General features: G+C 56.1%; 3 protein-coding genes across 13 annotated transcripts in view; all 3 read right to left on the bottom strand.

The window, feature by feature from the left end:
* Positions 1-1,125: 1,125 nt before the first annotated feature.
* FLOT2 (flotillin 2) lies at positions 1,126-17,176 on the bottom strand. Of its 9 annotated transcripts, XM_067716663.1 has the most exons (12): positions 16,982-17,168; positions 11,188-11,269; positions 8,065-8,155; positions 5,954-6,044; positions 4,890-5,013; positions 4,322-4,440; positions 4,090-4,203; positions 3,869-3,988; positions 3,565-3,779; positions 2,970-3,153; positions 2,512-2,661; positions 1,126-2,396 (listed from the first exon to the last, which is right to left on the bottom strand). In XM_067716663.1, the coding sequence occupies exons 4-12, from the start codon at positions 6,026-6,028 to the stop codon at positions 2,358-2,360; spliced, it is 1,140 nt and encodes a 379-aa protein (XP_067572764.1). In that variant the 5' UTR covers positions 6,029-6,044; positions 8,065-8,155; positions 11,188-11,269; positions 16,982-17,168; the 3' UTR covers positions 1,126-2,357. The 9 variants fall into 9 exon arrangements, with proteins under 9 accessions (XP_067572764.1, XP_067572766.1, XP_067572763.1 ...); XM_067716665.1 differs by lacking the exon at positions 5,954-6,044 and having other exon boundaries at positions 17,073-17,176; XM_067716662.1 differs by lacking the exon at positions 8,065-8,155 and having other exon boundaries at positions 17,073-17,176.
* Positions 17,177-17,313: 137 nt separating this feature from the next.
* Positions 17,314-21,519, bottom strand: DHRS13 (dehydrogenase/reductase 13). The gene is made up of 5 exons (XM_067716668.1): positions 21,242-21,519; positions 21,030-21,148; positions 19,871-19,994; positions 19,379-19,690; positions 17,314-17,947 (listed from the first exon to the last, which is right to left on the bottom strand). The coding sequence occupies exons 1-5, from the start codon at positions 21,366-21,368 to the stop codon at positions 17,505-17,507; spliced, it is 1,125 nt and encodes a 374-aa protein (XP_067572769.1). The 5' UTR covers positions 21,369-21,519; the 3' UTR covers positions 17,314-17,504.
* A 2,205-nt stretch (positions 21,520-23,724) lies between these two features.
* The window catches only part of PHF12 (PHD finger protein 12), a 40,015-nt gene continuing 37,700 nt past the window's right edge, over positions 23,725-26,039 (bottom strand). For 2 of the 3 annotated variants that reach the window (XM_067716610.1, XM_067716611.1), the window contains 2 exons: positions 25,332-25,470; positions 23,725-24,966 (listed from right to left, as the gene is read on the bottom strand). In XM_067716610.1, coding sequence (XP_067572711.1) covers positions 24,632-24,966; positions 25,332-25,470 — 474 coding nt within the window. In that variant the 3' untranslated portion in view covers positions 23,725-24,631. Of the gene's footprint in view, positions 24,967-25,331; positions 25,471-26,039 lie in introns of those variants that run through there. The other variant, XR_010937615.1, reaches the window with a different exon arrangement.

The raw sequence follows: 26,039 nt of genomic DNA, 5'->3' as shown, positions 1-26,039 counted from the left end.
AGGGATTGAATCCTCGCCCCCTGCGTTGGAAGCTCGGAGTCTTAATCACTGGACCACCAGGGAAGTCCCAATTTTTTTCTCATTTAGACTCAGTTGTTCCACCATTTCTGGAAAAGATTTTCCTGTCTCCCTTGGATTGTCTCAGTGCCTAGAATGATCTTTTTACATGTGTCAGATCACATCACTTCTCTTTCGAAGAGCTTCAGTGGTTTCCCATCTCAGAGCAAAGGCAAAAATAGGCCCCATTAAGATTCTACATGAACCAGAAACAGGTTTCCATCCTGACCTCATCTCCCACCACTCACCCCACTGCTCATTCATTCACTCACCTCCAAACACACTGACCTCCTTGCTGGTTTTTCAGTCATGCCAGACACACTTCCGTGTCAGAGGCTCTGGACAGAAAGCTCTTCTCTGGTATCTGCATGACTCATTCCTTTGCTTTCCTCAGTGCTACCTTCTCAATGAGGCCTTCCTCACACTAAAGTTTCAACACCCTCCCGAACTTCCTATTCCTTTCCCTGTTTATTTTCCTCCTTAGCACATACCATTATCTAACATAGTGTGTATCTAGTTTTTCTTATTTTGTTCCCCCCACCTGAATGTAAGCTCTAAAAGCTAGGGATTGGTTTTATTCACTGCAGTCTCCCCTGCATCTAGGACAATTCCTGGCACATAGGAAGCATTAAATTTGTAAAATGAATACAAATACTGAAGCCCAGAAAGATGAAGCTACCTGCCCAAGATTCCACAGGTGATGAACAACAGAACTAAAATTTAAACCCAAGCAGTCTGACTCCAGGGCTCACGCTCTTGAGAAACAGTCTCCATTACCGAGTGGGGCTCAGGATGGGCAGGGGTGCAGTGAACCTGGCAGCCCCTTCCGTCTTCTGTCTGCAGTGGAGCCAGGTCTCCCTGGCCTCAGGTCTGGCTTCAGCACCTGGGCGATGGCGGCCCTGCTCTAGGATGCTAAGGGGGCATGGCCTGGGTGCTGGTGCCCCCCAGTGGCTAGGGTGGGGAAGAACAGGCAAAGTGCAGCTTTCAGGCTGAAGGGGTGTAGGGGGTGGGGGACCTGGCTGGTTCTTGCTTCCCAGTCTCTCCCCTCACAAAAGACACAATACAGGGTGTGGGCATAACCAGATCTTTATTTCACCAGAAGGGACGGGCAGCGGGGCAGTGCAGCATCCAAGCCCCAGACCACACATGCAGCATCCACATGCAGGAACGGCTACACAGGCTGGGGCAGGGCAAGGGGTGGGGGACTGGGACCACAGGATGCTTGGGTCCTGGGCTCTTCTGCCTCCACTGGAGCAAGGACACAGAGGACTGGGCTGCTTCCCCATGGCTGGAACCTAGTCACTCTGGCCAGGAAGGAAGCTGGCACAAGGGGTGTGGAGTCTGGCCAGTCTACAGCACTGGATTCTGTATAGGGTACCATAGCTTTGCCCACTGGAAGGGCCCAGCCCGACACCCAGGACAGTACAGCCCTGGTAGGAAGAGGGTCTCTACACTTTCTAGTCTCCAGAAGGGCTAGATCCTGATCCCAGAAGGGCTTAGCAGAGTTGGGACCAAGCCCCGCTCCACCTAGTAGGGACATGTCCATGAAGGGGACTTCCCTGAGCACAAGCAGGGGCCTCCTAAGGCAGTAGTAAACTGAGGGAGCTGCTCTACACAGGAGGCCTTCCCTCCGTGCCCCTGGGCGGGGGAGAAAGAGGTAAGGTATGAGAGCAGGCCTGGGGCTGGGCATGGGGTTAGTGAATGGTGCTGGCCCTGGGCCTGCAGCCACAGATAACCTGGGCCGAGAAGGGCCAGAGTGTGCGAGGCTGGGGGCTTCCTGGGGGCGGGGACCAGGCCAGGAGAGGGCAGGGTGGCCGTCCTACCCAGAATCCCTGCACCCATGCTGAAGCTCTGGCTGGGGCCACAGGGGGGATGGACAGATGCACAGAAAACTTCAAGGCACCAGGATTCTGAGGAGCAGCAGGGCCACCCCCCAACAGACAGACAATGACTATACTCAACATCTTCAGCCTAAACTACATGATGTGTGTAGAGGATGGGAGGAGAGGGGAGAGAAAAAGACAAACAGACAAAGGAAGAAACGTACAGGAAGATAAGGGCGGAAGAGACAAACCAGACAAATGTGGCAGTGAAAATGAGGGTGTGGGGTAGAGGAGAAGAGGATGTAGACAGACAGAGACAGGGGAGAAGGGAAGACAGCCAGAGGCCTGAACACGCAGCACTCCTGGTCCCTACAAAATAAGGCACCAGAGTCAGTAACGTTCCCGTTGTCCCTGTGGTACTAAAACGGGTGCTGAAGAGGGGGCGGTGGCTGCTGAACGGTGTGAGCCTTCGGGACCTCACACCTGTGCACCGGTGGCCTTCTTGATCAGCGGTATCTGCAAGGATGGGAGATGCCATGAGGCCTTGGTTCCGGGGCCCCCAACCGGCCGCTCCGCCTGGGCCAGTCCACTGGGCTGCCCAGCAACCCACCGCAGATGGCTAGACACCCACCTTAGACAGGTCCACGCCCGTGAGGGCGTGCACAGAGGCAGGCAGCTCGGCCAGCAGTCGGTTCACCTCTGAGGTCACCTTGCTGTTGTCCCCACTGAGGACCACAATCTCATCGACTTTGGTCAGGGGGGCGGAGATTTTGGCAGCAATCTAGGAGGCGGGGGGCGGGAGGGGAGCTGGTTGGTACTCAGACTCCATCCACCTGCCCTGTCCAGCATCTCTCCCTCCCGTCTCTACCTCACCCAATCCCAGTGTAGCCTGGGTGGCCTTCATTTGCAATTCATGGTCAGATGGCCCAGTGGGTTAGGGATGAGCCTATGCCTGTCGTGGGGTTCTCTCCCCACTGCTGAGTACTCCCCAATTTAACCCTCCCAGCCAGCCTGTCGCTGTGTTACGGACAAAGTCCAGAGAAGTCCAGCGCTTGCCCAGCCAGTCCCAGGCTGGGGTGGGAGCCTCACCCGGGGCAGGGCCTCCAGCACCAAGGCCATCTTGGCTGCGTCCCCGTATTTCTGGTAGGCCTCAGCCTTGAGTTTCATCCGCTCAGCCTCCGCCTTGCCCATCGCCTCGATGACTGCTGCCTCCGCCTCCCCGATTCTGCGGATCTTCTCAGCCTCTGCCTGTGCCAAGAGGACCTGCTTCACCCTGGGGGAGCCCGGGTGGGCAGGATCAGTGGGAAGTGCCGGGGGCCCCTCCAGCCTTGCCTGGGGGCCAACAAACCCCGAGCCTCTGCTTTGGCAGGTGTCAGGGGTGGGGGACCCACGAGAGGGGGGTGCCCTGGCCTTCTGGATCTGGCCAAGGAGAGGGCACTGGCTCCCAGATGCAAATGAGAGAGGGGACCAAGCAGAGGTGCCTTCTGTGCCAGGCACCATACCAGGCCCTTAAACCTCCTACATCTAATTCAGTCTTCCTAACAACAATCCCGTGGGGGAGGCGGGTCACTCCTACTTCACAGTGGGGGAGAAGGGGCCCCCAAGCTCGGTCAGGAGTGGAGGGAGTGCATGGGTGGCAGAGGAGCTGGACTAATCCCCCAGCCCAGGCCCCAGCGGCACCTACTTCTCGCCCTCGGCGATCTGCTGTATGCGGTGGGCCTCGGCCTCGGCGGGGCAGCGCACTGTGGCTATGAGCTCCTTGTCTGTGCGCAGGATCTCCTGCGCCTCCACTGCAATCTGCTTCTTGCGCTGCACGACCTCAATCTCAATCTCTTCCTGCCGGATCTTCTGCTGCTCACGGGCCCCTTGTAGCTCGTAAGCTAGCTGGGCCTCAGCCGTCTGGGGCGGGAGTGTGGTCAGCATGTCAGAGGCTGGCTGCCAAGTCCTGGGCCCTGAGCCCCAACTCAGGATGCCCTACGGCTTCTCACCTTGATGTTGACCTCCTCGCTGAAGGCTGACTTTTGCAGCTCGAAGGCTCGCTTGGAGTCGGCGATCTTGGTGTCTGCCATGAACTTCACGTCCAGCATCTCCTTCTTGCACTCGGCTTCCTGGGAGCAGGAGGGGCAGGTGCTCAGGGTCCCCTGAGCAACCGTGGTCCCACCACCCCTGAGCTCCTTGTCCCTGGGGCTGGGAAGGAAAGCCCACATACCCGGATGCCTGCATCCCTCTCAGCCTCGGCCACTCCGATGTCGGCATCTCGCTGTACCACAGCGGTCTGCGTCTTGCCCAGGGAGCTCAGATAGTCCACTTTGTCATACACGTCCTGGGGAGGGAAGGGGGAGTCATCCCTGGGAACAGTCAGAGGCATAAAGGTTCTCCTCTGGCCAAGCTCCCCACTCCCGGATGGACGCAGAGGCCACAGGCTTCCCATCACACTGCACCTTGATGGTGAAGCTGAGGATCTCGATGCCCATGCGGCCGACGTCGGGGGCTGCCACCTCCCGCACCAGCTTGGCAAACTGGTCCCGATCCTGATAGATCTGCTCCACTGTCAGGGTCCCTGAGGGCAGAAGCATCGTGGGCTGGCTCCCCAGGGGCCCAGCCAGCTGGGAAAGGGGGGAGGCGTGCAGGCAGAGGTCTGAGTATAGCAGGGGTCACGCGGTCAGAGCTGGGTCTTCCTTGGTTTCTTCTTAACAGTGTCTAACACTGAGCCTCCTCGTGCAGGGTCCAGGCAGGATGAGGAAAAGTGTCCCAAGCAGCACCAGGTGCCTGACCAGACTGGCAGCCGCTCCCCCCCTACTTCAATGCCCTCCTCTTCACTCAAGTCACCTCATGTTTTGAAAGGAAATACTTGACGGAAAAGGTATCAGCTTTTCAGCTAGAAGCCTCTCAGTGGGACTGACAGACAGAACCCCCTGCTCGCCCTGTCCCCTCCCTGGCCATGGCCTGGGGACACTGTGAGGCTCCTTGAAGGCAGCAGAGGGGTCCCTGGGCTGGGCAGGGCCTCACCGAGGATGGAGCGCAGGTGCCCCTCCAGGGTCTGCAGGACGACGTTCTTGATGTCCTGCACACTCTTGCCCAGGAACTGCTCGCAGGCCACGGCCAGGAGCTCCTTCTCGGTCATGATCTTCACCTGCCGGTAGTCACAGAGGCGCCTGAGCCAGGCTGGAGGGAGGCAGACGGAGGCCCCAGACCCAGGAGGATGGTGATGGTACCCCTCCCCTCCTTTTCAGGACCTGGAGGCCTAGGGGCTGGGAGGGGGTGGAGTCTGTCTGAGGCCTCCAGTGTGGAGAAGACAGGAGGAACTCATACTGAGAAGCTTCATCTTCACTGGCAGCCCCAGGCCCTGCCATGGCCTCTCTCCTGGGCATTTGGGGCTCCCCACTACCCCTCCAGTCCACTCTCTGCCCCTCAGCCTGCAGGTCTCTGCAAAAAGGAGAATGAGCAATAGGGGCACAGACAGACAGACAGACAGACTAGGAAAGAGAGCCGGGACAGGGCAGGAGACAGGTCCGGGGTCCGCCACCGAGGGTGGGCATCCTCCTGCCTTTCTCTCCCAAGGCACTAAGCCGACAACCCCCTCACCAGAGGCCTAGAACATGGCTGAACCTGCCCTGTGTGGGCTTCTGGAGAGCAGGAAGCCCCTTGGCCAGGCACTGAGCTGGGAAGATAACGCGGCCTCCGACTCCAGAGCTCCCCTGCCTCACGTGGCCTCGCCCTCTGGTCCCCACCCTGCAGCCCCCTACCCAGGGAACAGGGAAGGCTTGGAGTCTGGGGCTTGGCATTTCTGACACCTGCAAAGAACGGGGTGGGGTTAGTGAGACAGGAGTTCTCAGCACTGGTTCTGTCCTCCGTGGGCCCGCTGGGGAGAGAAGGGGTGTCTGTTAGTCCTGCTGGGCGGCCAAGAGGCCGAGTGCGTTCCAGTGGCGATGACACTCTTGGCAGGGGGGGCGGGGGCAGGGGCGCTGGAGGGAGACTGCCCCTGGCTGCCGTCCTCTCCTCCTCCCCCCCAAACCCCAGCATGGGGACGAGGCAGCTCAACGGACATGCGCGGGGCTGCTGAGTTACTATACCTGGGCGACACCCGTCACAGTTAAAGCTACCCCCTCGGCCGTCTCTACGTCCTCGCAGCGGGGCTGCAACGTCATAATCTCTAGGGAAATCCTGCCAAGAAACGCAAAACAGGGACATGGGTCTGGGGGCCCAGGGCCTGGGGTGCGGGGAAAGAGTGCGACACCTCACTGCTCCGGCTGGGATGGGCCAGGGGTCCTGCTGCGGGGGAGGACCCTCTAAGGGGTCAGAGCAGGGAGCATGTGAGGAGGAGATGGGTGGGAAAGCAGGCAGGGGGTGGGGTGCAGAGGGCTCACAGGAAGGAGTGGAGTGTGCTACCCACGTGCACACGTGTCCTCTGCTCAGGTCAGCCTGGCTGGAGGAGTGGGAAAGGGAAGCAGAGGAGAATTGGCTGTGGGTGGTCTGGGCTGGAGGATCGGGGGTGGGCAGAGTCTACAGATGTAGTTGTGTGTGTGTCCTGGGACAGCATGTCAATGCTGGTCCTCTAGGCCGTGCTGTGCGGGCCGTCCAGGGATGCCATCACCTGTTCCCTGGGTCTGCTCACACCCTGGGATGTCCCAGGAGGCTGCTGAGAAAGCTCTGCCGTGTAGCCTGGCACGCTGGGAGTCTGCCCCCTGCGCGGGAATCCCGGCCTGGTCCCTCTACCTGGCAACAGGCTAAGACTTGAAGCCCACCCTCTGGGGTTGGGGCCAGGTGGGCCAGTGGGGGAAAGGGCTGGGGTCACACTAGAGCTTCCTGGCCAAGGAGCACTAATCCTACGAAGAGCTGTTCTGCCCAGACAACCTGAGTCCTCGAGGGTCCACAGCACCCAGCTGAAAAGGGACCTGGGCGTTTGCAGCCGTTTCAAGTAGAACGTGGGTTTGGAGGGAGATGAGGCTGCTCTGGAAGCGGGTCGAGAGAGGCCTGGACCCTACTCATTCCACACAAGGCGCTCTGAGCTTCTTCTCAGGCCTCTGCCCTGAGGCCTTCCCTCCTGTGGCTACAAGGGGTGGGTGCGATGGGGACAGTCCCCTTCCCATTAGGGATAACACGATGGGTGAGGAACGGTGTGGTGGTGCCGGGGTTTTGCCTGAGAAGCTGGAAGACAATTTCATGAGAGGGAAGGGGATGGGTAAGGTGACATGTAGGTCTCTTCCAGCCTGGGGACCTGCCAGCATGCAGGCTCTGAGAAGCCAGGGGTTTTCTGATGTTCATCGCTGCCTCCTCAGTGCCTGGAGCTGACAAGGTGCTCAACAGGGAGCTGGTGAATGAAGCAATGAAGATGGGAACTTGCATGTCATGAAGGAAGCACTTGGAGTTGCTCAACGCCCTTGCTCAAGAAAGGGTTTCATAGCTACGGCTGCGTGGCAGTGAGGAGTGAGACAGCAGGTCACTTGCTTTTCCAAGTGAGATCATGAGATCGTGTTCATGGTACAGATGGGGTTCCTCTAGCACTTCTTCCCTGAAAATCCCAAAGCGCCCTCATATTGTTCTACTCGCCTTTCCAATATTCCTACAAGGCACAGGGAGGGCGTAATTCTCCCCATTTCACGGATGCGGAAGCTGAAGTCTGGTGACAAGAGATCTGCTCAAAGGTCCCTCAACACAAATTAGGGGCAGGAAATTGGGGGGCGTCAAGTGGCGGGGTGAACAGAACTCCCCCTGGGACGCATCTCCTGGCCCTGCAGGGAGGACTAGGGCTTGACACTGAGGTGTCAGCCTGGAGCAGGGGCTGGCAAGGGGCTCCGTGGTGCCTGGAGGGCTAGGACTTCTGTAGGAGTCGTTAGGCCGGAACCCTCCGCCCAGACAGCCCAGCTCTGTCACTAGAGGGCCTGTGTTTCCTGCCTCAACTTACTCCCAATTTAGGCTTGTCATCCAAGGACCCCCACTGGCAGACTTGGGCAGAGCTTCCAGAAGCCCTCGCCCTTTCCCCGCTAGCAGCCCCAGTGAGCGAGGGCAAGGGAGTTGGGGATCTGTAGGGATCCACCCTGCCACCCAGAGCAGCAGAGGTGGGAGCAGAGGGGAGAGAGGCACACTCTCAGAAGTGGAGTCCATCCGGCGCCTGCCTGCCAGGCCCCGCAGGGCAGGAAGAGAGAAGGTTAGACACAGAGGAGGGAAGCAGGTGGGTTATTACCTGTGCAACCCCTGTTACGAATAGCGGGACCCCCTCCGACGTCTCAATATTCTCACAGCGACACAGGATGGTCATAACCTCCAGAGACAGTCTGAGGAGCAGCCAGGGAGTGGGGAGAGGTAGGGACAGGAAGGGGTAGGAGGGGACACAGCAAACACACACAGTGGTTACCAGACAAGCACCCAAAGCCTGACGCCTGGGGGGTGGGGCAGGGCTGCTCTTAGCACTTCAGCTCCCCCCGCTGCCAGCTCAGCCTAGGGCCGTTGGGGGACAGAGACACCCCCTTGCTGGCCTGAGGCCTCTGGGTCTCTTCTCTAGCCCCCATACCCTTCCAGTGAGGAGCTACTGGGCTGGAGGAAAAGGCTGCCAATGCCCTGGGCCTGTGACCTGAGGTTGGGAGGCCTGTGCATAGGGCACCTGGGTTACCCACCACCTCACTTTCCCAGGAGATTCCTGGCACAATCTGCGAGACAGCCTCAGCTCCACCCTCCGGACACAGGCTAACCTGTGTTTCCAGAATTGGCGGGGGAGGCCACTCTGGGGATCAATGAGCCACAGAAAATACTGAATCCTGCTGGGGGCACAAACCCTCAAGGCCTGTGCTTCATATCACTAAGAAGGCAATTTAGGGCCAGAAAAGCCCCCTCCCTAGATTTTTGGATTTTCTGATCAGGGGGAAGGGCGTGTCCAGGAAGGCTGGGGCAGAAAGTGCGCCCCTGCCAGGATAGTCACAGGAACAACAACTGGGAAACAACGGAGTCGTTCACTTTGGAATTTCTAGAGCTGGGCACAGCACAGAGTCATGGCAAAGGAAACCAAGTGCTTCAAAGCTACCTGGCCCCCCCCCCAGCTGGGCCTTCCTAGGGCAGCGTGTGTGAGAGTGTGTGCAGGGTGCTGGGCCAGGCGGAGGCCAGGCTGTGGACAGCATGGAAGGTTCCTTACACCAGAGGAAGGGAGGAGGGAGGCTGAGGTGACGGAGCAGAAGCAGGTGGACTGGGGGGACGGGGAGCAGTAGGCAATGTGGATCCCCCAACTCTACTCTCGCAGTGCCAGCCCTGGGGGCTCCAGCCATGCAGATGTGCAAAGGTTGCCTTCACTCGAGCCCCTAAAAATAGCACCCTTGGGTCTGAGAGGACTCTAGACCCAGCTCAGACAGGAACCCACCAAGCTCTCTTTTGGGGAAGGAGGAGAGAGGGGGACAGGAAAGAGGGAGGAGGGAGGGAGTAAGGGAGCGAAGGAGGGAGGCTGCAGCTCAGATGCCAGAGGTGGAGGAATCACTCGGGCAAGGGAGAGAGAGCTGCCCACATCAGGGCCTCAGGACAGGACAGGATGTGGCAGCAAAGTGCAGCAGGAGGAACTTCCCTGATTCTGGAGAAGAATGGCTGACACCAAGGAGGGTGACATGTAGGATGGCTGTGGAAAGTATCTCAAGAGGGAGGCTGGGCTAGAAACCTCTACTCTGACCTGAGAGGCTCCTGCCAGCCTAGGGAAATAAAGGCCCCAGCTTGTGGAGATGTCCCCCAAGCAGGCTAGGGGCTGCCCCAAACAGGGCCCAGGAAGGGGAGCGGCTGCAGGCTCAGACTACCCAGCAAGTGGGACCAGAGGGAGGATGCTGAGCCTGGATGTGGGAGATCAGTTTCCTAGGATGAGGACAAGGGCCCCCACCCCTCACTTCCAAGCCTGCTGTCAGAGGAGCTTGGCCCTCCTGTCTTGGGGCTCTGCTCCCTGGAGCAAGAAGACAGAGCGGGGACCATGGATGTGGAGAAAGGGCTGCTGGGTGTTGCCCCAGCAGTGGATGCCCGGGCAGGACAGGTCTCTGGGCAAATGGCAAACTCTCTCGGCATGGCTGTATGTCGAGGTGTCTTGACAAGATGCTCTGTCGCCCCATGGCGGGTGGGGTGGGGTGACAGTGTCTCTGCGGAGGGCACCTCAGGGCTTCTGACAGGCCAACTGGCCCCCTCAGGAGTGCTTAGGATACGCCTGAGAGGAAGCTGTGACCAGTACTGATTACTCTCTGACACTTTTGGCCTTGGGCCAGAAGAGTCCCCCGGGATCCCTCAACTCAGGCAGGGCCAGGTGCGGGGAGAGATGGAACAGTGGAGGGGGTTAGTGAGAAATCAGTGAAGTTTAAAAGCGGTGACATGCTTCCCATGCCCCTGACACTAGCCAACACCCTCAGACTCCCTGAAGCCCCAAGCACTAGCAGCTCAGTGTGGCCATGGGGCATCTCTCTGCTGACTGGTGGGGCTGGGGTCCAGGAAGGGGATTTCACTGGAATCTCTGCTGCTTCCCCTTCAGATGACCCCCACCGCCGCCAACATGCCCGCACTTTCGCAGCTCTACTGCCTGTGTTGCCTGGGTCCTGGCCTGGAAGAATCTGGGCCCCTCGCCTGATCTCCCATAGTCAGGAAGGGGTGCTGGTGGAGAGGTGCCCGGGCCTCATCTCCTCCTGGGTGGGCAGTGAGGGGGCAGGAGAGGCCCAGGCCAAGTCCACCCCTGCGGCAGGCTCTGGGAGAGCCAGCAGGTAGAGCCTGACGGTGGGCCCTCTGGGGAGCTGAAACCTCCCTTCCCCGAGTAAGTCTCTCCAGACTGATTTAGGAGGTCCAGAGCCGTCTTGCCTGGCCCCAGAGCCAATTCCTTAGATCCCTACCCCTTGCCTTTAACACGCTGCTGTCAGAGCCCCTTTAGACTGTATATCCATTCTCTGCCATTTAGGCCCTGCCTGCATTGTCCCAGGGCCTGCACAGGTGAGGGTTTGTGTAAGGGGTCCCTTCAGCCCTTCTTCCCTTCTTAGACCCACTCCAAACAGGTGTGTAATTAAGGCTTCGCGAATAACTCTGAGCTAGAATCAGGGCATTAGCATTCTGCTTGAATTCTCTGGGACAGAAGTGATGCCCTCAATGGAAAAAAGCACACCCACCAAGGAGGAGGTGCCCACAGACAGACCTCCTGCATCCCTGTGTAACCCATTTCATCTGCTTCTTAGGAGGTCCCGCCCCCCAGAGTGGAAGGCAGCAAGTGGTAGATGCTCTAGCTGACCTGTGGGGTGAAGGGCGTAAGGATGGAAACCCTTTTCTCCCTTGCCCACCAGGATGCCCGGTTTGCTGGCCCCCAGGCCCTTACCTCTGAGTGTCGGAGATACACCACCAGGCCCAGGCCCAGCCGCCAAACACATACTGTTTATAGTCAGAACCGCAACAGCCCCCTGGAGAGCAAAGCAAACCACTGCTGGTCAGTCAGTTCTTGGGTCTGTCTACCCTCCATGCCGCCAACAGCAGCTCTGGGCCTTCGCCTGCTCTGACACTTGACAACTCCCACTGCTGGGTGCCAGGTGCTGAGGTTACAAATAAATGGAAGGTATGCCCTGAAGGGCCTTGGGATCTAGTTTGGTAGACAGGCAATTTGCATAGAAAGGAGGGTAGCCAATGAGTAGTTCTGAATGTAAGTGCTTTCAGAGAACAGATGAGAGGTCAGTGGGCAGGAGTGAATGGAAAAGCTTCCATCTTTGATTCAACCATCCATTCGGCAAACAAATATTTTTTCATGCTAGGGAAACAGAGATGAAGATAAAATTCCTATCTTAAAAGAGGTGAGACTAGGAGGAGGGACCTTTTCCTGGGATGATGGTCATACTATGCGATTCGCCTGTTATCAGAGTGAGTGCAGTCACAGAGGGAATGCGGGTGGGAGGCTAACGGAAGACAGACTCTGAGCCAAGGTTGGGGCCTTGCTCGTGTCCAACAGTGAGGCTGGTTCTCTACTCCCAGGGGTTCAGAGTGAATTCGTTCTTCTTGTGGGAGTGGATGGGGAAGGCAAGGCCTCATAACAGAGCCCAACTCATGGTACCAACTGGAAAAGAGAAAGGGAAAAGGCCTAAAAAAGAAGTGATTCCTGGAAAAACTGTGTATCAACTAAACAGCATGTTGAACCTGGCCACGACCTGATTCACGCCATGGACACGTACGGCAGCTCTCTATACAGAAACGAGAAAAATCAATTCTTGAAATTCTTGTCACAAACCCTTCTGCTGATGCCAAAATTACTCGACAAGTTCAAGAAAACTCAGTAAAAGCAAGAGGGGCTGTTCACTTGCAGTGCAGACATGTTCAGAAACAGACGATTCAAAGGAAACGTAATGGGGAAAATGCCAGTGGGTGTCATCATTTCCTCGTTCACAAACGGGTTTTCAGGAAAGCCTTAGGGTGTTTGCCTCCCATGGTCAAAGGTCAGGGCGTAGTTTTGTATATCTGGGTTACAGTGTCTCTCAGGCCCCTTGGGAGGGGACAAGGCAGGGTGGAGGGGCAGAGGGCAGATCATGGAGTGTCTTAGGTATCAGGCCAAGGACAGGGTGTGTGTGTGTGTGTGTGTGTGTGCGCGCGTGTGCGTGTGTGTGTGTGTGTGTGTGTGTGTGTGTGTGTGTGTGTGTCTGAGTGATGGGGGAGTCATTTAAGCTAAGGAGCAACAGTTACATTTGCATTTTAGAAACACCACTTTGCAGTGGGAGGAAGATACCTGGGTCAGGGAGGCTGGGTAGAAGCAGCCTCTTGCAGTGACCCAGGCCAGCCCTAGGGGTTCACGTGGGGGGATGACTCCTAGAGTAGTCTTGTCCAAGAGAACTTCCTTCGAGGGTAGAAACGCTCCCCAGCTGTGCTGTGCAACAAAGCACCTACCAGGGACATTTGTTACTGAGCACTTGAAATGTGGCGGCTGTAACCAAGGAACTGCATTTTAATTTAATTAACTTAAATTTAAGTGGCCACCTGTGGCTTGTGGCTACCATATCGGACACTGCAGGTCTAGAGCCTGGGTTTGGGTGGGTGGTCAGGCCGACAACCGAGCAGAGACAACAGAGAGAACCACAAACCAGAGACAAGTTTTAAACAGGCGGAGGCAAAGGAACAAGGACCCCGCAGGAGCGTCGGGCCTGCCGAGTCAGAGGGCCGGTGTCTGGCACGGCCCACGGAGCGGCCAGCCCTGTGTCCTGGTCTGCTCTATGCACAGGGTGCGAGCAGCCGAGCCCGAGGCCCAGGGGCCAGGAGCAGCCCCGCAGCGTGCACAGGGGCAGGAAGAGGTCTTAGGTCCTGGAGATACGGGTTCTCGGGGCCGCTGCTCAAGGTAAGGCGCTGCAGGCTTCTCTGCCCTGGGGACGGGGTAAGGGAAGCCGCTAAGGACAAGCAGTCAACTTGAAACCCAAACCATCTCGGGATCCAGTGAAACCGGAAGAGGGTCCAAAACCACAGCTTGTTCCACTTCTTCTGGCCTGGTCGGGGCTGGGGCACAGCTTCCTTGCTGTGGTAGCCTCCTGCAGTGACCCAGGCCAGACCTAGGGGTTCATGTCCTGAGAGAACTTCTAGAGTAGCCATCACTTCCTCGTTCCTCGCCCCGCCGCCCCCCCGGGGACTTCTCAGTGTGCTGTGGGAGGGGTGGTGGTAGTGGCGCGGGGCGGGATGGGGGTGGGGGACCCCAGGGTGGCTGTCCACCCTTTACCTTTAACTCATTCTCTGACCTTGGGAGCAGGCTGTCTCGGCTCAGGCTGGGCCTCAGCCAAGGGCAACATGGCCAGGTTCCCAGGGGTAGCAACAACAGGAAGCTGGGACTGCCAGGCTGTCCCGCCCCCAGCAGCCTCCTCCCCTGGAAGGCATCTTCCTCCCCCCAGCTTCCTGGTCACATTGAGCACCACTCCCAAAAGAGGACGCTTAGGCGGCCCCTCCTTGACCTCCCCAGTTCTCACTGTCTCCAGACCCGGAAGTTTCTCCTAATGTTAGCTCACTTTTTCTAACTCAACCTGCTTTCCTTTGCTCTGTCCTCAACCAAGCTGAAAAATCAAAAAATATCCCATGATGACCTCTGTCCTACTCTTAGCCCTCCCCAAACACAGGCGCCAGTCCACCCTCTCAGGAACACTCCTTTCCCTTCCTGCCCCTCTTCCACCCTTTTCTTCCTACTAGTCAAGAAGACCATCTACAACTCTACAAGCGGGATTTTTCTTTTTTTGGCGGTGCTGCGTGACTTGTGGGATTTCAGTTCCCTGACCAGGGATTGAACCCGGGCCATAGCAGTGAAAGCGCCGAGTCCTAACCAGGTGACCACCAGGGAGCTCCCATACAAGGGGCATTTCTTCAGTCGAAATCCCCCTTAGTAGTCTGGTAATGGCCAAATGTTCATAAATGCATAAAACAAGATACAGAAGAAACAAATTAAAGTTACCAAAATGTTAAAACCACCAAATGTGTGATATAGTAATATGTGCTCTGTGTAATACATTAAATAATAAGATCTCGTGGTAGATATTTTAACAACTGGCTTAATTTCAAAGTAGTGATGAGCATAAATGGTTCTTACGGTACCTGCAACAAAGGCAGAATGGCAGGAAAATACCTGCTAATACTATCATGGATTGTTGCTGACGTTAATAATCATAAGAAACGCTAAATATCAGTTTAGGTTAGTGTGAATAAAAATGTACTATTCTCCCCTCCTCCAAATACGAAGACCTCTACATTCAATCCACAAACTCCAGGCTAAGAACTTCTGACCTACTGTAGAGAAGAGAGAAAGGTGTATGGAATTTGGATTCCCCTTTTAAACTCCCAAAAGCGGAAACAGAGGAAAAAATTTTACATTACAGAATGAAGGAGCGGGGTTACACAGGAAGAAGAACCTCCAGACTTTTCAAGAGGAAAAGATGCATGAAATCTATCAACATCCTCCTTCTGAAAGTAGGCTGTGTGAGATGCCCCTGGACTTAGATGCAGGCCCAAGTAATGGGGCGGGGGGGCGCCGGGCTGGGAGTCCACGTGCTAGAGAGAGCCACAGCTCAGCTGGATCATCTCAAATCCGAAGGTAATATTATGCCAGGCATTCTCTCTCTCTCTCTCCTCTTCCACCCTCCCTTGACTCCAGTCCTCTTAATTCTCAGCATGGCCTCCTCTCCGCACCCCTAAAACAGCTTCGAAGCTAGCACTGCCTTGGCCTCTGGCCAGAGGACCAGGTTCCTGGCAACTGGACGGCACAGAGCAGCCCATCTCAGGGGTTCCTCTTGCCCCTCAGTCTCAAGGATCTCCACAAAGATAGGACTGGACCTTTTGTCTCCTCAGGATTAGGAGATCCAGTGAAACCGGAAGAGTGGCTCCCCCACCCCCATCCCGCCCCCCGCCACTAGGATTCTAGAGAGAAATCCCACAAGAAAAACCAAGTGCAATGCAGATTTGGGTTTCTAAAAACCTTCTTTAGGAGTGGTAGCTGGGAGACTGGCCCAGTTCTTACAGAGGAGCAGGTTTGGCCTCAGTGCTCTCTGGGGGTCTCCCTGGTGACCCCAAGGCTATCTTTTCTGGTTTTCAGGGAAGTGAAGGATCTTAGTTCCCCAACCAGGGATCGAACTCGGGACCCCTGCAGTGGAAGGATGGAGTCATAACCACTGGACCACCAGGGAATTCCTAGGGAAGTGAAGGATCTTAATTCCCCCACTGGAGTAAGGTGCTAGTTAGGGAGACTGGGGATTTCCCGTCCCAGGGGAGAGATGGATTTTGAGATCCAAACTGAGCCAGAGGCCATGTTCTGGGGTGAAAGTTCCCAATGGATTCCTCACACCTCTCAAAGGTGGGCAGCTACAAGCCCTGGCACAGCCCACCCTCTCCTGTTCATTCTGCAGCCGGCCCTAACAACTCTGCACAGGCGGAGAAGCCACACTGACAGTGGGAAGATATGAGGGATTCCTGCAGCTACAGGCCTCCAAGCTGTCAGGAAACACAGCCTCTCCCCAGCACCCGTGCCAGGGGCTGCACGAATTCGTGGCTTGAAAGGCTTCTGCCACTTCCCAAGATACCCAAACATACAATTTAAATAGCAGCCTTAAGGCAAGATATCTCTCCCCTCCCCAATACTGCAGTCCCCCAGCCCCACCTAAGCTCACAGAAGTTCTGGAGCCTGCAGCATTCTGCAACCAGAGCAACACAGAGCCAGGTTTCTGTAGAGGCCGCACCCGCGTCCCTGGGGCGGGCAGTGCCAGTTAACCCCAGCAAACCCAGCCTGCTGGGAATTAACGGGTCTGTGCCCAGAGCCCAAGGATTCATGCCCAGGGTCCCTCCCCAGACGTGCACCTGCGACCCAACCCCCGTCCCAGGCGCTGACATCCGGCCAGATTGTTCCCGGAACCCCAAGGCTTCAGTTCGGGAACCCCTAGGCCACAGGGGAGACCCTGTCAGGGGAGGAAGCAGAGAAAGGAGGGAATAAACACGGTTAAACATTCAGGGCGGGGGAGGTCGGGGGAGACCCTGGCCCGTGCCCTAGGGCGCAGAGCACGGCAAATGGGAGTACTGAGGGGAGGGTCCCTCCTGGAAGGGGTCTCAGGTGCGGCCCGGAACGCCGTAGGCTCAGGCCCCACCCCCGGAGCCCTTCCCCGGCCTGGCCCCTCCCTGCTCGCTCCCCAGCCCGGCCCCCGCCCTCCCAGGCACAGCCCCCGCCCCAAACACCCTCCAGGCCCTGGGTGTCCCAGACCCACCTCCCTCGCTCGCTGCCCGCTCACCTGAAACCACCAGCGCCTCGTTGGGCCCCACCGTGTGGCAATTGCCCATGGCGCCGGCGGGACGGAGGGCCCTCGGGGGGCGCAGAGACCTGGACAACAGCAGCCGACCCGCAACCCACGCCCGCCCGCACCGCCGGCCGCGCCCAGCCTATCCCGCCACCCCCAGCGGCCGCCCGCCCGCGCCCCTCCGCGGCCGCGGCCCCACCGGAAGTGTGGCGGCGGAAGGCGGGGCCGGCGTGTCGAGGGAAGCAGCCAGAGCTCAAGCCGCGGCGGTCAACACGCTTTATGGCACGGGGTCGCCATAGCGGGGCCCAGCCCTCAAAGGCGTCCCTCCACTCCCGCCGGGCGCCTCGATAACAACCGCCCTGCCCTTTCTCACCTCCCAGCACCCACCTTACAGCGGCCGGCCCTGGAGTCAGCCTGCCGGGGCTCCAATTTCAGCCCCTGCTCTTACTAGCTGGGAGACCTTGGGCGAGTCCCTTACCTGGCTGCCTAATCCCGCCTCTGGAAAAAGGGGATAATGCAACTACCTAGCTACACGGTCGAAAAGGGCCCGGCTGAGTAATTGTCAGTGTTGGCAGTGCATCAGATCACAAATTCCCAGGCCCTCATCCAGGGCTGATCAGCATTCCTGAGGGTAGGGCCTGGAAAATACGAAATTCAAATTCCTGAGAAGCCGCATCTGGCACACTACGCCCCACCTCTCAATCTGGGGCTACGGTCACTCTCAGGAAGAAATCATCACCCTTTATTTCCTTCCATCAGGAAACGAGCTGTCCAGGATGTAGCTTGAAGCCCCAGAAGGTAACCATGGAGGTAAAAATTGCAACCCTCTCAATGCCCAGTGCGTGGCCTGGCACACAGCTAAGGTTTTCAAGGCCCACCAAGTGCCCTGGAAAGCTTCCCGGCCTGGGGGTTAGGAGGTTTGGAGCTCAGGTTCAGCTTTAACCAGAATTCGGCGCATGACCTTAGACAAGTCTGGTGAACTCTGAGGGCTGGGGTAGAGTTCAGAAGCCGTGGGCTCCTCAGGGTGGGGGCTGCTCGGAGAATATGGGTCCTCAGGCTGGGGATCTTCATCAGATTCGGCACCCTCGCCAGGCCCAAGCCCGGCTAGCCTTTTGCTGGCCTCCCATAGTCGGTGAGCTGCCCGGTCGTCTCTTGCAGCTGGGGGCACCTCCTCCACATGGCAGTTGGCAAAGTATCTCCCACTGAGGGGCTCAATGCCCTCCTGCAGAGCGCAGTACAGGGGGGTCTGGGCACCCCCTCGTGGTGCCCGCAGCACCAGCCAAGCCACTGGGCGCAAAAGTGGGCGGAGCCATCCAGGAACGTGGCGCAGGAACAGCTCCGAGTTCACTGGCCCTGTGGACAGGAAGAAAGGAAGGAAGGAGCAGGGAGGACAGTGGGTGAGGGCCCAGGGTAAAAGCAGCAAGAATAGGGCTACAAGGGAGTGGGGAACAGAGTCCAATTCCAGGGAAACCAAGGTAGTATTTACCAGGTAGTATTTAGGGCCCCGACAAGGTGACCTCACTCGTTTCTAACAGCAAGCTCCTCTTCTCCATCCAAACTCCTTATATATCCTCATCTTCCAGATTTTGCTCACGCTGTGTCCCCAGCCTGGAACAATTCTGACTCTCTCCACCTTTTCTACTAGCTCATCTTTTTTCCTATTCCTTTGTTTAATCAGCAAACATTTATTAACACCTGTAGTAGGCCAGACACTGTTTCGGACGTTAGAGGCATGGAGTGTAATAATGGTTATCTATAATTATTATTGTCACTATTATAGTTACTAATGAGCCTTAGGCAATGATTATCTAATATGCACTATGGTAATACGGGTGGGGCAAATCTTGTTATCCTGGAACCTGTTCCCTAAAGGCAGGGATGGGTCTTAGTCATCAGTAAAATCACTCAGACTGTTAAGACAAAATGCTTCCAGTGGACCCGCAGACCCCGGATGACCCAGCCCATCTCTATTCCTCATCTCTTGACACTCTCTCCGCTCTCACTCTGTTCCAACCATACCAGGCTCCCTGTTCTTTCTCAAGCACACCAGGCACTTCTGCCTCAGGGCCCTTGCAATCGCTATTTACTCTGTTCTTTAACTCTTCTCCTCAGAAAACCTCATGCCTCATTCTCTCATCTCCTTCAGGCCTCTACTCAAATGTTACCTTTTCAGATACATCTTCCTTGACTGCCATAGATAAAAATAGCACTCCCTGACATTTCTTTTTCTTGTGCCAACCCTGTCATTTCTTAGTCCCCTTACCCTGTTTTATCTTGCCCCGTAGCACTTTATCACCACCTGTCACCGTATATATTTATTTATTAGCTGTCTCCCCCTTCTCTAAAGTAGAATGTAAACTCTACAAGGATAAGGTCTTTGTTTTGTTCACTGCTACATCCCCTGCATTGAGATTAATGCCTGGAACATAGTAGGTACTCAGTAAATGCTCCCGGAATGAATAATTATTAGCTAACATCATCATTATCATCATGTTATAGTCAGTTCAGTCATGTGGATGGCTCCTTGGGGTGAGAACCTAGGCCTTATTCATTGCCATACCCTACCTAGCAGTCAGCATCCCAGTTTGTGGTGTGAGAGGAAAAACCCAGACAAGGAGAGCCTAGCTTCAAGATCAGCAAGGAACAGTTCTCTCCTTGGACCAGACTTCCTTCCTACCCTGAGATTCTGTGGCTCAGTGAGAGGTTGGGGGAGCATGGGATGGGGGCGAGGATGGGAGAGGGGGAATCAAAACACAGCAGAGCAGCCAGAGAGCCAAGTCTCACCTGGGTGGGCTGCATAGCAGGTGATGCCAGTGCCCTCAAGCTGAGTGGCGAGCTCCCTGGCAAACAATACATTGGCCAGCTTGCTGTCGGCATATGCCCGCAGCTCCTGCCGCCAGCCCACCACTGGGCAGTCCAGGCGTGTGAAGTCGAGGCGGCCTCGACGGTGGGCGGCTGAGGATACCACCACCACGCGGCTGGGGGCGCATGTCTTCAGCCGGGGCAGCAGCAGGTGTGTCAGCAGGAAGGGGCCGATGTGGTTCACTCGCAACAGCAGGTTAAAGGACTCCCGGGTTCGGCCACAGGAACTGATCCCTGGGGCAGGGGCTAGGTGTGAGCAACTGCTCCAGAGGGATTCCTGGAGGCCTCGGTGTCCCCCATGTGAGATGGTGGTAGGGGGCATCCTTCCCACATGTCCCCTGGCAAAGCCTGGCTGGAGGGGTCGGCTGCCCCCTGGCCACCCGCCGCCCCCCTGCAGGGCCTGCTGCCCCTCACCGGCATTGTGGATGAGGATGTCCAGCCGTGGCTCAGAGCTCAGGAAGGCAGTGGCAAAGGCCCTCACGGAGGCCAGACTGGCCAAGTCCAAGGCCATGAAGATGACCTCATTGTTCCCACTCTCCTGTGGAGTGGCAAGGGCTGGGCTGTCATATGCACCCTTCTCTTCTTCCCCCTCCCCAGGCACCAAATTCTGAGAGTTCAACTCCTACTATTACTAAGATCTGCCCCTAGGCGTTAGAATGTAGTGGATAAGTGTGTGAACACTGGATGCAAACCTTGACTTTGCCTATTACTAGAGTGAGACCTTGGGCAAGATGCTTAATCTTTCTGAGCCTTAGTTCTCTGTAAAGTGGGAATAATAATAATAGTACCTGTCTCAGAGCTATTGTGAGGATTAAATGAGTTAATATATGTAAAATCTTTAGAACAGTGCCTGGCACGCACTCGTGCATAGGCACTTGCTATTATTATTATTATTATTATTATCATACCCTCTGCCCATTATTGTTTACCCTAAACTCTACAACAGACTTCTCACTGGTGTCCTCCAACCCACCCTTACCCCCTCCAAACCAGACGCCACACGGCCACCAAGGGGTTCATTCCAAAAGGCTATTCAGACAGTCCAGACCCTGTGGAAGACCCTTCACTGGATCTCCACTGCCCATTCTATAAAGTCTGATCTCAGTAGGGTCTGTAAGGGCCCTCAGAACCTGGCCCTGGCTCAGAGTGTTCAGCCCCTTCATTTTGCCTCTTTTCCTCATACTCTGTGTTCCAGGCTCATTAAACCTTTTAATCGGTTTCTTAAATCAGACCAATTAATTTGCCTCAGGGCCTTTGTGTATGCTGTTCCCTCTGCTTTTCCCTTTCCGACTCTTTCATTAATGTAACTTCTACCGGTCCTTAAATGTCTTAGAATAGCAATTAATTCCTTCAGGTCTGGTGCCCTTTTTTTTTTTTTTTTTTTTCTGGTGCCCTTTTGCTGTGTGACCAGAAGACCTGTGCACCCCCTCTTCTGCACCTGGCGAACCGAGCCGCACTCTCCTTTCAGGGGCTGCGTTTCCTCCAAACCCGCCCCGAGCTGCTCTGCTCACCCCTGTGTCCCAGGTGTGACTGTCCTCTGTTCACGGTCCCGCCGGGCCCCGCCCGCCCTCACCTGGCGGAGGTCGAAGGCGGCCGCCTCCCCGCGCTCCCGGCTCCGGCAGGCTAGAACCACGCGCGCTCCCCGGCGCGCCAGCTCCAGCGCCGTCATCTTCCCGATGCCGCTGTTGGCGCCTGCGGAGGGCGGGCGGGAACCGAACTGAGCCCGCGGGCCACCGCCCCCTCCGTCCCGGCCTCCCCGCCCCCTGCCCGCCAGCCGGCACTCACCCGTGACCACGGCCGTGCGGCCCCGCAGGCTGGCGATGCCGCGGCACGGCGGCGCCTTCACCAGGTTGTAATAGACTAGCACGTAGGCGCCCAGCAGCAACCCCACGCTCAGCAGCAGCGCCACCATGCCGGCCGCGCCTCCGGGCTCCCGCTCAGGCCTCCAGCCGCCCTGGATCGCCGCCTGGAGGCTGCGGGATCGCCCCGCACGGGCCTGGAAGGGCGACAGGCGCTCTTCGGCCTCGCGAAGGCGAAGGCGGAGGCGGAGGCTGAGGTGGACGGGGGCGGGAGGCAGGGCAGGGGGTGTGTGTGCGTGCGTGTGCGCGTGGGCCCTGGGAGCGCCCCCTAGGCGTGCGTCTGCGTCCTCTGGGTGTGTGCTGGTGCGAAAACCTAGGTGCATGTGTGCGCTTGGGCCCTGGGAGCGCCCTCTACGTATGTACATGAATCCCTAGGGAGGGCGTGAATGACTTTTTGGTGTGTAATGTGCCCATGGATCCTGGGATCGCCCTTTAGGTTGTGTGCGTGCCTCTGGATCCTGTGTGTGTGTGCCCATGTGAGCACCTTGTAGGTGTGTGAATCTGTGGGCCTCGAGACCCTCCAGGTGTGTGCATGCATCTGTAGTCTGTCAGTGGGTGCTTGAGTGACCGTCTTCGTATGTACCTGTACTTTGTTCTGGGCTCTGGAGCAGCAGGGGCTAAGCAGATGTGAGAGCCCTCTGGGTGTCAGTAAATAGCAATCCTGCCCATCTGGAGAGGAGTGGGTACGTGAATGCTGCTGTGTCTGAGAGCGAGTCCAGTCCTGGATGCTCTGCTCTCAGTAAACACAAGCCCGTCAATTCCTAATCCTCATATTCAGCCCTCAGCTTCTGGGATTCTTCCCAAAGAGGCCAGAGGTGGCACAGTGTGTTCAGGGTGGCACCATCAGTTAAGGGCTGTCAGGAGTCACTCATTCATTAGCTGTCTATCTCCCTGCCTCCCCCACCCCTCCATTTCTGAAGGGAAGCAGGAAGAGAGTGTAAAATCTGTTATCTGACCTTCAGGAGGCAATTTGTCTCTGAAATTCTCACAGGTGGTAGAAATAGGTAAAGAAGCACCATCACTGAATGGAAGTGATTATGATGGCAAAGTGGGTGGGGACAGCTAGGGAGGCATGGGTAAGGGTATTCCTGGCCAGGTGACTTGCCAGGAGAAAGGAGAAAAAAATCTAGTACAATTTAGCACCCATTGTTTGGCACTTAGGGCATGCCCGGCAGTGCAGATAGCCTTGGAAATACCGAGCAGAATAATGTTTTTGTCCTTAAGGAGTTCAAGAGGCCCATTAGGGTAGGGGTAGGAGAGTGGCGGAGACAAAGCTAGACAAGTAGGTGGAAGCCAGGGCCAGACCTCACATTCCATGGGGAAGTTTCCTATTTAGCTGCACTGTGGATTCAGTGTTCAAGTGTTGACACTGTGGGATGAGGCTAGGGATGGAATATTAATGAAATTAATGGATGCGCTCTCCACCCCCGCCAAGGCAAAATCCTGATATGCGAACAGGTACCACCCACTCTAACAGTGCTGGCATACACACAGATGTATTCTTTAAGGAGTAGGAGATGGTCTTCAGGAAAAACTTCTCAGATAAAGTTTCTTAGGTAAGTGTACGAGGAGGAAGAAATAGTTTGGTTTAAAAAGAGGGTTCTTGGGGGCCTTAGAATTAAGGTAACAGGTAGAATCATCTTCTGATGAGGAACTACAGTTGTAAAGTTGTGATCGCAAGTCACGTTACTTGTAGCACGGCTGAGTCTAGAGATTGGATTTCTCCTTTTTCATGTTCTCCAGACATTCGAATCAAAATTCCACACTAGATTCTAAGCTCCAAGAGGCAGGGGCCACATCTGCCCTGGTGATTGCTCACAGCAAGTGACCTAGACCAAGACCAAGGCCTGGCAAAGGCCGGAACTGGAGGAACTCGAGTGATACTGGAATATATTAATGAATTCCTCCATGCCCAGCTAAGGGCTCCAGGCAGAAAAAAACAGAACCAGGTGTTATGACTTCCCCCAGAATAGCTGGATAAAATATGATAACAAACAACTGGAACCAAAGGCAGCCCCAACTCGTTGGGTTAAAGCTTCTAGACCAGAATGCAGAGGTCTCATGCCATCTTCTATTTTAATGTCTTGCTTTTGGAGCCAGGAGGAGCAGCGATCTGCACACTCTTGGATTCTTGCAGAATCTGATCGTGTCAAATGATCAAGCCCTCTGAACTCCCTCAAGTCACCCACAAAGCCACAGAACAGCCCCCCTTCACAGCTGCACCCGTCCCCTCCCATTTCTCCCTCCCACCTTAGGTGCACTTTTCTCCAGCGCCTCCCCTCTCCTGACTTTCCTTGGGGACTAAGCATCTGGGAGTGAGGCTTGTTCAATGAGACTGTGGGACCAGGCCCTCAGGGAGGGTCCCCTCTAAGGGTGATGACAGGTAGGACAGACAGGCAGAAAACATAATTTGAAGTATTTTTGTTTTTTTATATACAGAATACAGGAAAGTTTCTGTAAAGTCTAAAACATTACAATTACTATGTACATCGGTACTAGTTGTCGGGGTGGAAGGAAGAGGAGAGAAGTGGCAGGAGAACAAAAAAAGGAGACAGAACAGGTTTACGACAAAAACGCTTTTGCTACAATAGACAATTTGAAGAAAACGCTCTACCACATGTAGTACTGTACAGTTTTAAAAAACATTGAAAAAATGTCATCACTAGATGTATTTACACAAAATCCAAATACACTTTTCCTTATTTGAAATAAAATAGATGGACAGCCAGAAAAAGAATTCATTTCTCATTTGTCCATAATACACAGTAGCTACCTGTAGTGCAACCGCTGCAGAAAGGGAAAATAACCTGGAGGGTGGGAACCATGGAAGGAGGGTGGGTAGCGATCTTTATATTAAATAAAACAATGATATTGTATAGATTTTGCTGTATGAAAACTGTATTTTTTTCTTTTAATATAAAACTATTGTCACTGCCACAAAATAGAACAAGTTTCTGATTATTTTACAACGGCGGGCGAGGGGGAGGGAGCAGGAGGTGGGTGGGGAACGGTTTTGTGTCGGAGGAGGTGTCCAGACCACTGGCCTTCCCCTCCCTGCCCACGCTGTTCCTCAGCTCGGTCTGCCGCTTTCCCATGAAATGTTGAGTACAAATATATGTGCAAATGCCCCCTAGAACTTGAGAAAAGAAAAAGGATTTTTAAAAAAGTCAAAAGGTTTTCTTCATTTCATGCAAAGATTGTAGTTGAAGGGTTTCTGGTGGAGTATAGAAAAAACCCCGGGCTTGGTTTGTGTACATTTTTGCATTGCAGGAGTCTTGGGTTGGGTGGAAGGGCGGGTGACGGGTGGCCGCCAGTCCTAGGGAACGGAGTTGGAGCGCAGCACAGGGCCCTGGTGGGGCTTGAGAGAGAGCTTCTCGGCCAAGACCCCATCCTGTAGCAGGCCGGCATCGCCTTTGGGCTGTTTGGTCGCAAACTCAGTGATGCTGAAGACAAACTGCAGGCACCCCAGCTTGATGTAGCTGCCGTGGTGCAGTAAGGCCGTGCCCTCCCAGCCGGCCCCACTGCCCCCAATCAAGCTCGAGCTGCTGGCTTTGCAGTTGCAGGGTCTCCGCTGCGGCCCCTGGGCCTGGGAGCTCATCATGGCTGCCTCCTCACTTGGCTCTTCATCCTGTTTCTGGTGCCGGCGGCGCCCTGGGAAAAAGGGGGAAGGTCACAGGAGAGGAACAGTGAGCAGCCAACCCACCGGGGCTGTCTGCCAGGGTTGGGCCCCTGTACCTCCCCCCTCTAAATGCTGCGTGACTCGGGGTGAGGGGCACTCAGAAAGGACTGGTGGAGTCTGAAGTCCCCAGGTAGGTGTGTACACACGTGGGGCTGCACAGCACATGCTTCTCTGCGGCCTTTCCTGAGCCCACGAGCACGGAGAACCTGGCCAACGGGACCAGGAAGGCAAGAGACAGCAGGTCATGGCAGCAAGCCAGAGCCACCCTGACTGAGGCATTAGAGAATGTGCCCAAACATGGCAGGTTCTGTGGCCACAGGCCTCTGCTCCAACTTACTGATGACACTCTGCACTTTGGCAACAATACTGCTTGGGGGGGTTGGCGGGGTCTTCTCAGAGAAGTCACATGAATACAGCACGTTGTCCACCGTCGTCCCGTGCTCACTGTAGTTTAACAGCTCATAATGTTTGGTATTCTGAGGAGGAGGGGGGAAGATAAGATGTGTGGTCTGCTGCGTGGGGCCTGGGGCTAAGGGGAGAGAATACACATGGAGAAGGCTGTGCTGCTCTACCTGGGGAGCTCCCTCTTTCTTCCCCAATCATGCCCCCCTTCCCTGTCCCTTTCGAATGGGGCGCAAGACTCACCTCTTCAAGGAAGTTTCCTTCCTAACCCGCCCCCCGCCCGCGCAATAGTCTGCCTCCTCAGCACGGGCTCCTGGTGAAATGATGTTCACCGGCACGTGATGATGAAGATGAAACTCACAGGGACACGCCCAGAGGGCTTGGTTCCTCCTATGATGGCCCCCTCCCCTGCTTTAGGGTGCTCCGCCCCGCGCTGGGCCTGCTGACCAACCTCAGGATAAATGGGAGCCCTGCTCCTGGGGAGCGGGTAGCCGGGTAGGATGCCCCTTCACACCAAGACTCTTCTCCAGGGATGACGGGGAGGGAAGAAAAGGAGAGGACCCCCAATCCCCTTCCCCTCACCCCAGGGCACTGAACAAACCCCGGCGCCTGGGACAGGGCTCATGTTGGAAGACCTCTCTCC

The sequence above is a fragment of the Pseudorca crassidens genome, chromosome 19 (genome assembly GCF_039906515.1).
Source record: "Pseudorca crassidens isolate mPseCra1 chromosome 19, mPseCra1.hap1, whole genome shotgun sequence".
NCBI lineage: Eukaryota > Metazoa > Chordata > Mammalia > Artiodactyla > Delphinidae > Pseudorca > Pseudorca crassidens.
This window is presented reverse-complemented; position numbering and strand designations above follow the sequence as displayed.

What these genes read in the sequence shown, in the direction of transcription:
- FLOT2 (XM_067716660.1), bottom strand. Translation starts at nt 16,637, where the DNA reads ATGGGCAATTGCCACACGGTGGGGCCCAACGAGGCGCTGGTGGTTTCA. An exon ending in TGTATCTCCGACACTCAGAG is followed by an intron (nt 8,156 to 11,187) that starts GTAAGGGCCTGG and finishes GCTGCTCCTCAG; the next exon opens with ACTGTCTCTGGAGGTTATGA. An exon ending in CAGATCGCCGAGGGCGAGAA is followed by an intron (nt 3,154 to 3,564) that starts GTAGGTGCCGCT and finishes GGGCTCCCCCAG; the next exon opens with GGTGAAGCAGGTCCTCTTGG.
- DHRS13 (XM_067716668.1), bottom strand. Translation starts at nt 21,368, where the DNA reads ATGGTGGCGCTGCTGCTGAGCGTGGGGTTGCTGCTGGGCGCCTACGTG. An exon ending in CCGCACGGCCGTGGTCACGG is followed by an intron (nt 21,149 to 21,241) that starts GTGAGTGCCGGC and finishes CGCCCTCCGCAG; the next exon opens with GCGCCAACAGCGGCATCGGG. An exon ending in CCGCCTTCGACCTCCGCCAG is followed by an intron (nt 19,995 to 21,029) that starts GTGAGGGCGGGC and finishes GCCACTCCACAG; the next exon opens with GAGAGTGGGAACAATGAGGT.